The sequence below is a fragment of the Littorina saxatilis genome, linkage group LG2, assembly GCF_037325665.1.
Source record: "Littorina saxatilis isolate snail1 linkage group LG2, US_GU_Lsax_2.0, whole genome shotgun sequence".
NCBI classification, from domain to species: Eukaryota; Metazoa; Mollusca; class Gastropoda; order Littorinimorpha; family Littorinidae; genus Littorina; species Littorina saxatilis.
The window spans coordinates 51,573,638-51,587,628 of NC_090246.1; the positions used below are offsets into that span (position 1 = coordinate 51,573,638).

The 13,991-nt window shown below is 42.3% G+C and overlaps 1 protein-coding gene across 1 annotated transcript in view; it reads left to right on the forward strand.

Moving 5' to 3' along the window:
• The window catches only part of LOC138959194 (collagen alpha chain CG42342-like), a 147,884-nt gene that overhangs the window by 125,653 nt on the left and 8,240 nt on the right, over positions 1-13,991 (forward strand). Inside the window, exons 19-20 of the mRNA XM_070330595.1 lie at positions 7,128-7,181; positions 12,705-12,820. Of these exons, the coding sequence (XP_070186696.1) occupies positions 7,128-7,181; positions 12,705-12,812 (162 nt within the window). The 3' untranslated portion in view covers positions 12,813-12,820. The remainder of the gene's footprint in view (positions 1-7,127; positions 7,182-12,704; positions 12,821-13,991) is intronic.

Below are 13,991 nucleotides of genomic sequence, written 5' to 3' on the forward strand. Positions count from 1 at the left end.
CTATTGTGTGGAGTCTATTCTACTCCACGAAAATAAATTGATACTTCCAATCTGTAGGTCTTTGGTATTGCTACCTTCAGGGGGAAAACTCCATATTTTCATGAAAACGGCGCCAAGGCTGTCTTCTTATAGAATATTACTTTCGAGACGAACAGAAGAAAAATTCCGTTTTTTTCGACATTGGTTGATCATCTATACATCTATACATCTATACATATAAATAAAAGAGAGTGTCTGTCTGTGTGTGTGTCTGTCTGTGGTCGCCATACCTCTGAGATGGCAAGAGGCAGGAACAAGATAGTGTGCACGTACACTCCCTAGGTGCCGCAGATGTGCACCTGGGTTTTAGTTTCTTGATTCATTGTTTCCTTTCTCAGATTATGGACCTCCCATTTATTGAATACAGCCTATATGGTGCAAGACCAGTTCAGTGCCTACTGTTCACCTGTAGCAAGCACATCATGCCAGTGATATTAGAGACTTGCTATTGCTCCTATGAGGGGAAGAAATGATACATATAAATAAAAGAGAGTGTCTGTCTGTGTGTGTGTCTGTCTGTGGTCGCCATACCTCTGAGATGGCAAGAGGCAGGAACAAGATAGTGTGCACGTACACTCCCTAGGTGCCGCAGATGTGCACCTGGGTTTTAGTTTCTTGATTCATTGTATTTCCTTTCTCAGATTATGGACCTCCCATTTATTGAATACAGCCTATATGGTGCAAGACCAGTTCAGTGCCTACTGTTCACCTGTAGCAAGCACATCATGCCAGTGATATTAGAGACTTGCTATTGCTCCTATGAGGGGAAGAAATGAAGAATGAAAAATTAACTGGACAGTTCCGGAAATTTCTAGAAGGTAAGGGAGATAACTGTTCACCTGTAGCAAGCACATCATGCCAGTGATATTAGAGACTTGCTATAGCTATGAGGGGAAGAAATGAAGAATGAAAAATTAACTGGACAGTTCCGGAAATTTCTAGAAGGTAAGGGAGACAACTCTTTTTTGTCTGTGGTCGCCATACCTCTGAGATGGCAAGAGGCAGGAACAAGATAGTGTGCACGTACACTCCCTAGGTGCCGCAGATGTGCACCTGGGTTTTAGTTTCTTGATTCATTGTTTCCTTTCTCAGATTATGGACCTCCCATTTATTGAATACAGCCTATATGGTGCAAGACCAGTTCAGTGCCTACTGTTCACCTGTAGCAAGCACATCATGCCAGTGATATTAGAGACTCGCTATTGCTCCTATGAGGGGAAGAAATGAAGAATGAAAAATTAACTGGACAGTTCCGGAAATTTCTAGAAGGTAAGGGAGACAACTCTTTTTTGTCTGTGGTCGCCATACCTCTGAGATGGCAAGAGGCAGGAACAAGATAGTGTGCACGTACACTCCCTAGGTGCCGCAGATGTGCACCTGGGTTTTAGTTTCTTGATTCATTGTTTCCTTTCTCAGATTATGGACCTCCCATTTATTGAATACAGCCTATATGGTGCAAGACCAGTTCAGTGCCTACTGTTCACCTGTAGCAAGCACATCATGCCAGTGATATTAGAGACTCGCTATTGCTCCTATGAGGGGAAGAAATGAAGAATGAAAAATTAACTGGACAGTTCAGGAAATTTCTAGAAGGTAAGGGAGATAACTCTTTTTTTGTATCCAAACAAAGGAGGTAAAGCTAATGATAATGGGATAGCGAGCGTCTTAAATTGCTACAGGGCTCCGCTTACTCCCGGGCGAAGCCGGGCTTAACTGCTAGTTCTTCCAAATTTAAAAATAAATTCAATCTATGATGAAAATATGCGACTTTTTTAAACACGTATATAATGTTCACATTTGGGTGAAATAGTCACCTTCTCTGCACCTTAGTTCCCCCGAGATTAAGCGCGGGTATACACAACAACAATAACAACAACAGCCAGCAAGGAAGTTTGTTTGGGCGTATTTGAAAATTCACAAAGTTCCAAGGCACTAATAAGTTATGTGAATTTTTTTATTGTGATAGCCAAAATGTGTGTTGGTATTTATAGATATGGTTCCCCTCTGGATATTGTATGCATTTTTGAGAGGGAATTGTTAAATAAAAAAGTTGTTTAAAATACATTTAGAGTTAATAGTGTTAATGATATAGGTATATTTAAAGTAGAAACATTAATATTAAAAGCAGAAAAAAAGAAGAAAAAAAAGATCAATAAAGAAAGATGCTCCCCGCCAAAAAAAAAACGGAAAAAAAAACCGTTGAAGCATGCAACTGAGATTTTAAAAAAAAAATTAAAAAAATGTTCAGAAAGAAATAGAAAATTAAAAAATGCATGCCTTGCCAACTGTAACTGGGCTGTGACGCTTCCATAACAGGGTGGTAATTCCACTGATACCTCGTTCAATTGACTTGAAGCGTGTCCCACTGTGAACGTCATGATTGCATGATGGGTAAATTAACCACAAATACTGCGCCCTGCTTTATCCACAAATAACAGCTTGGGTACAACATTTGCCTTTTTTCCCTTTTGTTTTTTTGATGACATTTCAACACAGTTACCTCGCATATATTTGTAATTTTACAGTGATTTCATGAAGCATACAGTGTGCGGGTATAAAGGACGTAACAAGGAATGGCCTTTTCAACAGTGCTTCATAACGTGAAAGTGATTGATGTTTTGTTGTTTTGTTGTTTTTGTGTGTTTTTGTGGGGGGTATATGTGATGTAGCAGCAGCTGTGTGAAATGTGTGTGGTGTGACATATGCGCACTTACCAGAGATAAAAAGACAGACGGAATGAAAAGACAGATCACAATTCTTGTGACTTTGTGTTTGGGAAGGAAGTGATAGACACATCTTTCACTTCTTCTTCTCCTTCTTCTTCGTTTCAGTGATGATTGTGTTTCACAGTAAATCAACATTTGGCAGCATTAACAGAAACCAACCGATATTCTGTTTTGCGAAATGTTTGTTGAAGTTTCTTGGCAGTTTCTGGTGCCAGACTATGCTTGAATATTATAAGAGTGTCATTGCAAAGGGTTTTCTAAAAAAAAATACATCAGTAACACCCCTGCTCTCTCCCTCCCTCCCTCCCTCCCTCCCTCCCTCCCTCCCTCCCTCCCTCCCTCTCTCTCTCTCTCTCCCTTTCCCTCTCTCTCCCTCTCTCTCTCTCTCTCCCTTTCTCTCTCTCTCTCTCTCTCTCTCTCTCTCTCTCTCTCTCTCTCTCTCTCTCTCTCTCTCTCTCTCTCTCTCTCTCTCTCTCTCTCTCTCTCTCTCTCTCTGTATCAGCGAATCTGTTGGTGCATGTGTAAGAGAATCATTACGTGCGTGTGGCCTTGGTATGTGCGTCAGTGATGAGATACTGAGAGATCAAATGTTAGCCAGCTTATGGTATTGCACGGTGTGTGTGACCTTGATCACTGTTGCGATGCATGATGCAGGCAAGAGGCAAGTTCATTGCCAAGGACACTATTCAAGTGCAAGCATTGTTACGCTAGTGACTTATGCAAAAGAAGAAACATGTAAGCCTATTTTTGATGCCTGTGCTATTATGTGGAGTCTATTCTACTCCACGAAAATAAATTGATACTTCCAATCTGTAGGTCTTTGGTATTGCTACCTTCAGGGGGAAAACTCCATATTTTCATGAAAACGGCGCCAAGGCTGTCTTCTTATAGAATATTACTTTCGAGACGAACAGAAGAAAAATTCCGTTTTTTTCGACATTGGTTGATCATTCTTCTAAATTTAAAAATAAATTCAATCTATGATGAAAATATGCGACTTTTTTAAACACGTATATAATGTTCACATTTGGGTGAAATAGTCACCTTCTCTGCACCTTAGTTCCCCCGAGATTAAGCGCGGGTATACACAACAACAATAACAACAACAGCCAGCAAGGAAGTTTTTTTGGGCGTATTTGAAAATTCACAAGGTTCCAAGGCACTAATAAGTTATGTGAATTATTTGATTGTGATAGCCAAAATGTGTGTTGGTATTTATAGATATGGTTCCCCTCTGGATACTGTATGCATTTTTGAGAGGGAATTGTTAAATAGAAAAGTTGTTTAAAATGCATTTAGAGTTAGTAGTGTTAATGATATAGGTATATTTAAAGTAGAAACATTCATATAAAAAGCAGAAAAAAAGAAGAAAAAAAATATCAATGAAGAAAGATGCTCCCCGCCAAAAAAACAAAAAAAGGGCCCCAAAAAAAAGGTTGAAGCATGCAACTGAGATAAAATAAAATTAAAATAAAAAATAAAAAAATGTTCAGAAAGAAATAGAAAATTGAAAAAATGCATGCCTTGCCAACTGTAACTGGGCTGTGACGCTTCCATAACAGGGTGGTAATTCCACTGATACCTCGTTCAATTGACTTGAAGCGTGTCCCACTGTGAACGTCATGATTGCATGATGAGTAAATTAAGCACAAATACTGCGCCCTGCTTTATCCACAAATAACAGCTTGGGTACAACATTTGCCTTTTTTCCCTTTTGTTTTTTTGATGACATTTCAACACAGTTACCACGCATATATTTGTAATATTACAGTGATTTCATGAAGCATACAGTGTGCGGGTATAAAGGACGTAACAAGGAATGGCCTTTTCAACAGTGCTTCATAACGTGAAAGTGATTGATGTTTTGTTGTTTTTGTGGGGGGTATATGTGATGTAGCAGCAGCTGTGTGAAATGTGTGTGGTGTGACATATGCGCACTTACCAGAGATAAAAAGACAGAAGGAATGAAAAAACAGATCACAATTCTTGTGACTTTGTGTTTGGGAAGGAAGTGATAGACACATCTTTCACTTCTTCTCCTTCTTCTTGCTTATTCTTGCTTCTTCTTCTCCTTCTCCTTCTTCTTCGTCGTTTGATGATTGTGTTTCACAGTAAATCAACATTTGGCAGCATTAACAGAAACCAACCGATATTCTGTTTTGTGAAATGTTTGTTGAAGTTTCTTGGCAGTTTCTGGTGCCAGACTATGCTTGAATATTATAAGAGTGTCATTGCAAAGGGTTTTCTAAAAATGCATCAGTAACACACCTGCTCTCTCCCTCCCTCCCTCCCTCCCTCCCCCCCTCTCTCTCTCTCTCCCTTTCCCTCTCTCTCCCTCTCTCTCCCTCTCCCTCTCCCTCTCAGTCTCTCTCTCTCTCTCTCCCCCTCTCTCTCCCTCTCTCTCTCTCTCTCTCTCTCTCTCTCTCTCTCTCCCTTTCCCTCTCTCTCCCTCTCCCCCGCCCCTACCCACCCAAGCATCCCCAACGCTTCACCTTTCACTATCGTAATGAAAACGCACCAGGGGTAAGGTTACTCAAGAGTTGAGCTGCCTAGGTCAGTTGGAGATGTACAATTTATGGAGACCATAACTTTAAGCGGGGGAGAATGTGAACAGGCAAAGTTGAACTTAGTTATTGTTCACAACTTGCTATTGCGTCGTCTGCTACCTTTCTTTGTTTACCGTTTCGGCCAGTGTCCAGTGACCCCTGGCTTGTCAGGCTTCACCCCTCCTTGACCATAGGGCATTGTAAAGTAGGTCCTATAGGGTGAGGGTAGCTATCGAGGCCAACGCGGCAGGCATGCTGTGTGCAGGGCCGGATCTGGGGGGGGGGGGGTTCCTGGGGTTCCGAACCCCCCCCCCCCCCCCTGGCCATCCAATGTGCCTCTCAGAGAACAAAAATGTGGACTTTGGACCCCTGCCTTTAGTTGGAACCCCCCCCCCCCCCCTCAAACGAACTTGGCCCGGCCCTGTGTGTGGGTTAGGATTGCGTGCAATGAGAGTTAAGCTCTAAAGGCCCGTCCAGACACTCCCAGCCGACCCTGTCCACATTTGACTTATGCTCAAAACGGCCCCGTTGGACGCGCCGCAGCGTGCTATGATCGCGAAGCGTTATTTGCAGAAAAATAGCGCGTGTTCTAATTTCTATGACACAGACATAGAACGACGGAAATTTGACCAATCAGAGCAAACCAGAGCGATGACGTCAGCCGCTCGCGGCGCGGCAGTCGAATGCAACTGAACCTTCTTGTCAGGTGACCCGCTCCACTGATACCGCGTTGTGAAAAAAATCGTCGATGTGTGGCCACTCGGCAAATCCCGCGCGACGCACAAAACGGCCTGCGGCGCATATACCGTAAAACGGCGTCCAAGTCTGGTCGAGGCTTAACTGTTGTCTCTAATTCCAGGACATTGTGCGGGGACTTGTTGAACCACTGACTCTTTGACAGCCAAAGCGCCCCCCCCCCCCCCCCCCCCCTGTAATTTGTAGGACACACGTTGTTTATGTAATTATTGGACAACTGCCTTTTTGTCAGCCAAAGCCACCTCTCCCCCTCCCCCCAATCCTCCTCAGTGTAAATTGTAGGACACACGTTGTATGGTCACTTATTGAACAACTGCCGTTTTGACAGCCGAAGCCTCCTGCCACAAACAACTGTCCTCGTGCTCAAAAATATAAAAATGAAATACATGTATGTAGCGTTTCAGTGTACTAAGGCCAACAACAAAAAAAGTCTGTTTACGGTAACATAGGCCAAAAAAATAGGGTCGGTAGGTCGGGATTTTTTTTTATTTTTTATTTTTTCCCCAAATGCCAAAAAAAGTCTAGGGTCGCGCGAAAAAAATAGGGTCGGTCGGGTTACCGTAAACAGACTATTTTTTGTTGTTGTGCCTAATCATTAATTAGATATGGGATCAACGTCTCAAGTGGCATTCGGTTCACTTACTTTGATTTATTTATTTCTTGATTTGTTTGCTTTGTTTGCCCTTGATGTCAGCTGGAAATATGTGACTAAGATCTCTCTCTCTCTCTCTCTCTCTCTCTCTCTCTCTCTCTCTCTCTCTCTCTCTCTCTCTCTCTCTCTCTCTCTCTCTCGCATTCACGCACGCACGCACGCACGCATAAACACACACACACACATACACACACACGCACGCACGCACACACACACACACACACAAAAGGAGGAAGGGGTTGACGTGAAGACCGTGGTTTGTTGTTGTTTACGACTGCATCGCACTTTTGGTTATTTCATGGTCATTTCTTACTTTGATAACCGTTTATTTTTTTATTTTTTTATTATTATTCTTTGACCGTAACACTATCTTGTTGATGTTCTAATTTGATATTTTATTTTTACCAGGGCAAGAGAGGAAGACGTGGAAAGCGAGGTCACAAAGGCTCCAAGGGAGATCAGGTCAGTTTACTATCTCTGTTTGTCTCCCTCAGTCGTCCTTCTCACAGTCCTTGTCCAATATCTAGCTGAACAACCATTTCCACCAAATCCTCCCCCTCCTTATCCCCCCCCCCCCCCCCCCCCCCACCCCCACGCCTGTCTCTCTGCTTCCCATCCACACTTTATTGAGTTCAAACAATGACCTCGGAGTTTAGATAAAACATAATTTGGATTTCTTTTCATTCTTTCTTTTCTTTCGTTTGTTCTTTGTTTTTCTTCTTTTGTTGTTGTTGCTTTAGACGGAATAAAGCTGCAAATATTTGCAGTTCTACAAAATTGCTCGTCGCTTTGCCAGTTCTGTACTTCTCTTCTCCTTCTTTCACTCTTCCTCCTCCTCTTCCTCCTCTTCCTCCTCTTCCTTCTCGTCCTCCTCGACCTCCTCCTCATCATCCAGTTTCTGCTCCTCAGTACGCTGATCAGTACTCTGGCTTTTGCTTTGTTTGATGTTCTTCTGTGGGATACCAATTCAAGATTAATAGTACACGGGTTGCTTGCTGGGGTAGTTTTGAGTGGTTCCCAGTGCATGAATGCTAGAACACCAGTCATCATTTTCTTGCATGTGTACATATGCAGTTTTCAAACCATGACGGACGAACGTTTGATATATAATAATGTCACACGCTTTCCTTCTTTGCCACTACTAAAGCAAACGTGTGCAAGATTGTATGTTACACGCTTTGGAGCATGTGCAAGAACGGATTCAAACTCGAAATCGTCCCTCCAAAAGCCCCAAAATGCACACACGACTTGTATTTCTCCTGCTGTTATCGTTTCTTCTCTTTACAAATTCTTCAACGCTGAGAATACTGAAAACGTCATCCCGGACGACAGTACTGTTTCCATACGCGAATTTAGCTGCCCTTGGAAAGTGGCTCGCTCAGGAGGCCTGTTTGTCTGAAACTAGAAGGACAGAGTTCTGAACATAGATGACAAAGATCCCGGAAAGAACAAACATTTCGCGGATGCAGACACAGAAAGACGTCATGAAGAATGCGATGCTTCAAAAGATACAGACTGTGACGATGACTGTGACGTCATTCACATATACTGAGACGTCATTCATAGTTGTTCACTTCCGTCAAAAAGTAGATCTCTCGACAATGGCTGCTCCTGTGTTTAGGTTTGTCAAGCTTGAGTACGCAAAACGTGTTTGTTCTCTCCTCTGTTGAAGCTGTGAGACATAAATGCTATTATCCTACATACGTGAGAGAGACACCCGTGAGATAAGAATCGTTCAAATCACACGTGTGTATATCATGTAAATGAGGTCATGTCAAGCAAGTCTGGCAGGGACCTGTTTTTCCACTGCTTATGATGCCAAAGTCACCGAGACAAACGTCATTATAGAAACAAAAATTGCACTCGCTAATTACCCTCGATGAATCTTTAGAACTAACACGTCACGCCACACTTTCAGAGTGACGTTTCTTTGCTTTGACGTAATAGATTGCACGAGGCTTTAGAAGAGATCGAGGTTCCAAAACAAGCGTCTTCAATTTAGCTGCCTCGTCTGCAAGACATTTTCAGTAAAATACAGGTAAGTACAGTATGTAGGATAAACAGAATACTACATGGCTTGCTGTGTCGTACCAGATTTACACTCGTTGCTTTTTCAAATAGTGAACAGCTCGCTTTCGCTCGCAGTTCAATATTTTAAAAAACAACTCGTGTAAATCTGGTACGACACAGCAAGCCATGTAGTATTCTCTATTTCCGACTTGGTCGTGTGACAGAGTTTTCTTCCACACTCGATTAGCTGATGTCTAACTCAGCCTGACGGCTTCGTTAGACAATCAACGTAATCTCGTGTGGAAGTAAACGTCTGTCACACGACCAAGTCTGAATAGCAGGTACTGTTTCAGGGAGCAGCGAAATCCGTGAAAAATATTAACAAACGAAAGTAACAGGGGGAAAATGAATCGATAAAAATGTGTTATACTTCTTAGCAACTTTTTTCTCGGGGGTACGTGGGTATGTTCGCCATATGAAGGGAGGGTGAGAGGATGGCAGAAAAGAGGGAAACGTGTTTTTAAACATATTACTGCTGCTTGACTGTCTTGAATTTCAATATTCATACTCCAAAAAGATTGAACTGTCATTTCAAACCGACCACTTGCAAAGTGGTTTGACTGCAAATCTACTGACGCGTCAACAACAATTGTTGTTGTCTTAATGTTTGCTATGGTTGGTAAAACACTCGGATATGTATAATTTAACGTCTCGTTATAGTTAGCAGTAGTACATACTCTGCCTCTATTGGTTGTACACTAGTTCCTCCTGTTAGCGAACACACTTTTCTGTGTATCATTGCTAGAATAAACTGCATGTTAGGACTATATAGCAGATTATGTTTAAGAGCTTTGATGTACATATATATATATATATATAATGCTGAGTCTAATGATCACGCTTGCCTTAACACTTAGAAAATGCTTAGTAGTAGTCGTATCGCCTACTGCAGTACGTATTATGCACACAACCTGTGATAATGCATGCCGTAACAGCATTCTGATATCATCGCTCAACGGCTATCGCCAGTTATCTCTCTGACCGGACGCTAAAGTCCTACGCGAATCTATCAAAACAAGAATACAGAGTTATCTCCCATATGTTGTTCACGAGCAGTGTTCGCAAGACGAAAATGATTGCAGATTGGCCGACTTCGACAGTGATCTCCGTTCTGTTCTTCACAGTTATGATAAAGACATCGTTCTAAGGTCAAAACAAGTCGAAATTTTGGGACTGCTGCCGGAAGGAGACCGTAATATATGGTTGCATCACTGTCAAAAAATCGTCTGCTCCAGCGAGCGCGGAAACCAAACGGTTGATTATCACGTGTCACTTTTGCCATATTTAGAGTTGTTTGCACAGTAAATATCGCCGCGGAAAATAGCTCGCTTGAAACTGTCTTACATATCAGTTCCTTTGTAATTTAAAAATTACACAACACCATGAAAATTCATTATCGACGATCGCGAATCTGCTTATATCCATAACACATTACGAAAAGATCTAAATATGTTAAAAAAAAATCGATTTCTTACCCACAGAAAGAAAACCAAGGCATCCTGTCAGGGATAGAACTTGAGCCGAACTCATTTTGACCTGAGGTCAGGATGGCCGTAACAGCCGCTAACTGTCATCTCTTCAACGCTTATGAAGTCTATTTGAAGTGATTTTAGCTCGAATTTGGAGATACGGGCAGTGTCGGATTTCTTCGACCTTATTTGCTCATTCTGTTGCTGCCTTCTCTTACGTTGCTACAATCTTGGAAGTTGTCAAATCAGCACTTCTACTTTGTTTTACAGCCTGCTTACCCCAACGATGGTACATGCTCAGAAAATATCAGTATAGTCTGTGTGTTTTATTTTGTTTGCCTTTTTTTTACTCAGCATTTTATTTTATGTTGAAACTCTCTCACTCGGAGTTAATCAGAGTTTTAATTGAAGCTACGATTCCATTTGTGTGACAATAAAAACGTCCACCAGAATATCGAGCAAAATGGGCGCAACATCTTCTTATTTTCAAAATTGGCTCAAAGTCTCCACAACGCATCAAGCACTCCCCCGTCCTCTAAAAAAAAACTGTCTTAAGCTGATCGATGAGATTTGTGTGTACATTTCTGTGGAAACGACTGAAATGGCTCCTATCGTTTTCTTTCTTCTTAAAATTTATCGCTTCGGGTTTTTTTCTTCCTACAACTTTAGAATTTAATATTTAGAATCACGCATTTCCCTTTTGAATTCCATGTCGAATAACTTAGATTTTGTCTCCGAACATTGACGTTTTCGTACAAAATGGAATCGTACCTTAAAGAAGTTGTAGAACTTTATTTATAGCACTCTGAGTTTCTGAGACCTACTAGACCAGTCGCCGTAGACGGGTGGATATTTTGCAAGGCTCAGAATCTCTGACTGATTATATACTAGGGAGTGTCCGTGTAACCGCTTACTGTAACGCTTGCGTGCTGGTTGCCTTGCTGTCACCACAGGGCAGTCCTGGGCTGGACGCTCCCTGTCCCTTAGGGCCCGATGGCCTGCCCCTCCCCGGCTGTGGCTGGGTCCTCCCTGACAAGGTAACGTTTGCTTGCTTGCTCGCTGGCTTGCTGGTTTTGGTTGCTTACCTGCTACAAGCGTCCCTTTCCTGTGTTGGCCTGGCCTATTACCTTTTTTTTTATTCCGTTGCCTGCATGATACTGACACGGCTGACGACTGATATGTCTTGAGACCTCAACCAAAAGCCCAGTTTCTACCCCTTCCCTCCTCTCGGCCTCCAAACCAGTATTGAGTGTATGTTCCAAGGGTGAAGAGTTTGAGGTTGGTCAAGTATGATCGGACCTCAATCCCTGCAACGATCGATGCATGTGTCGAGAGAACGGTTAACAAAGCATGTTGGGAATGTACAAAGCATTTGGGGCTGGTATTGTCTTTTCGTGTGAATCACGGGGTTTTTACACCCCCGGTATAGGGGTGTGTATAGGTTTCACTCGATGTGTTTGTGTGTTTGTGGCGGTGTTTGTGTTCGCAAGTAGATCTCAAGAATGAACGGACCGATCGTCACCAAACTTGGTGAACAGGTTCTATACATCAGTTCCTGAGACGGTCCTTAGAAAAATTGGGACCAGTCAAACACACGGTTAGGGAGTTATTGGTGGATTAAAATTATACAACGACTTATAGACGGACACCCCCGTTGGTCAAAGGGAAATAACCTTCTCAGTTGGTGGCAGTGAGAATGGTTATTTCCCTTTGACCAACGGGGGTGTTTTTCCTATCAGAGGAATTTCTTGTTTGTTTGTGTGTTTGTTTGTGTGTTTGTTTGTTTGTTTGTTTGTTTGTTTGTTTGTTTGTACCTGCTGGAGTAAATGTCTGCCAAAACGCAGAATGTATATAAACAACCGTGATTATCGAGAATTGGTCGAGGCCATGGCAGCCTGAACTAACGTAATGGTGGATAACCAGAAGGTGCAAGTTTCTGATGGAGATGCATTCTGCTACCTTTCCCAAGTCTTCTCCAAGCATAGGGCTTTTTTTTTTAGGAAACTTTTGAGACGTAAATAGTTTACGGTTGACGAAAAGGACATAAATAAGTAATTTTTGTGGTGGATGTGCACATTCCTCCTCTGGGCGACTCTGAAACCGCAGTCAGAGTGTCCGCAGAAAGCTTCGAAGAATATTTGTGTACGCATGTTTCCTTCCTAGTGTTCATGCTATATCTTCGTTTACTGGCCACTGATGTGCATCCGCATGTGTTTGGTTTGTTTATAATCACCCTATATAACCGCACCCAGCACTGCATAACCAATGTAACAATCACTGAATTGCAGCATGTACCCAACATGACAACAGTACAACGACCATGCAGTGTCTGCCAGACAGATTTCTGGTGTTTCCTATACTAGTGTACGCCGGATGACTTGTTTGCCCTTTTTTTGTCTGGTTTCCTTTATGTGGGTTGTTTGCATGCTTGCCTTGTGTCCCTCAGGGTATCCCCGGTTTGGATGTGCCATGTCCCCTAGACACCAACGGCTTCCCCATACCCGGATGTGGGCGGGAAGGTAAAGTGGCCGCCCCTCCGCGTCGCTACCCATAGAAAAAGAGGTAGGTTTTGCCGGGTACTTTTCATATGGACGATTTTCAACCCATTTTATCGGCCAGAAAGTGCTCATAAGCTCGAGAGGCAAAATCGTTCTAAAGTTGGCCATGTGAACAGTCCTGATTTTCAACCGACTGTCGGCCGGCTGGTTTGGAAACCCTGGTTGAACAGTACTCGACCTCTCGGCAACGGCTTTGGACAAACCTTTGCTAACATTTTCTCTGGCTCGAGACTGTATCTAGACTTGAAAAAGTCGGTTGCAAATCACCAAGGGCTTGAAGTGTTCACATGGCGACGACTTTCAAGCGATTTTGTACCGACACACACGAAAATACAGAGGATGGTCAAAATTCAGTGGTGAGTCGCGCATGTTAACACTACTTTAGCTGCGTTTGCCAGAAAATAAATTCCTGGCCATGACGTGTTCCCAAATGAATGAATATGACGGAATAATGCTAATGTTCTCAAAGACGTTTGTTGGACAGAAAGTACTTGTGTTACTTTCCTAAGTGGGTTTTTGAATGCAGCATCAGTATCCTTAGGTTTCTATTTCCAAAGTTGCCTTTAATATCATTTGTCTACGTATCAAAATTCGAATTTGGAAGTTAGTGCTTATTAAGACTGCGTTTCATTGTTAATGGGTTGGAGGTTGTTTTTTTGGTGGGGTTTTATTTGTTAGTCTCTCGCATTTTGCATGTCGTTAATTTATATGCAAAAAGGTAAAGCTTCTTTTCATTGGATAAAAACAAAAGGATCTATGCCCATCGTACAGCCATTGATCAGCTTATGTAAACGTTTGAATGAGAAACGAATTGTTTGATAGAATGCAGCATGTCTTCTGTTTCATACGCGTGTGTGTTGTGTTCCGTGTTTCACACGCATGTGTGCTGCGTTCTATGTTTCATGCGCGTGAGCGCTGTGTTTTCTGTTTCTTACGCGTGTGTGCTGTGTTCCGTGTTTGTGTTCTTTGCTTGATTTTGCATCAAATCAAGTTTGAAAGACTGCATTTGCATAAAACAGAATGATAAAACACATTTTGATTCGCGACTTTTGCATAAATATTTGTTTAAATAATTCTGTGGATGGCGATGGAGGTTACCATAAGTGTTTTGTTGTTGTTGTTTATGTGTGTGTGTGTGTGTGTGTGTGTGTGTGTGTGTGTGTGTGTGTGTGTGT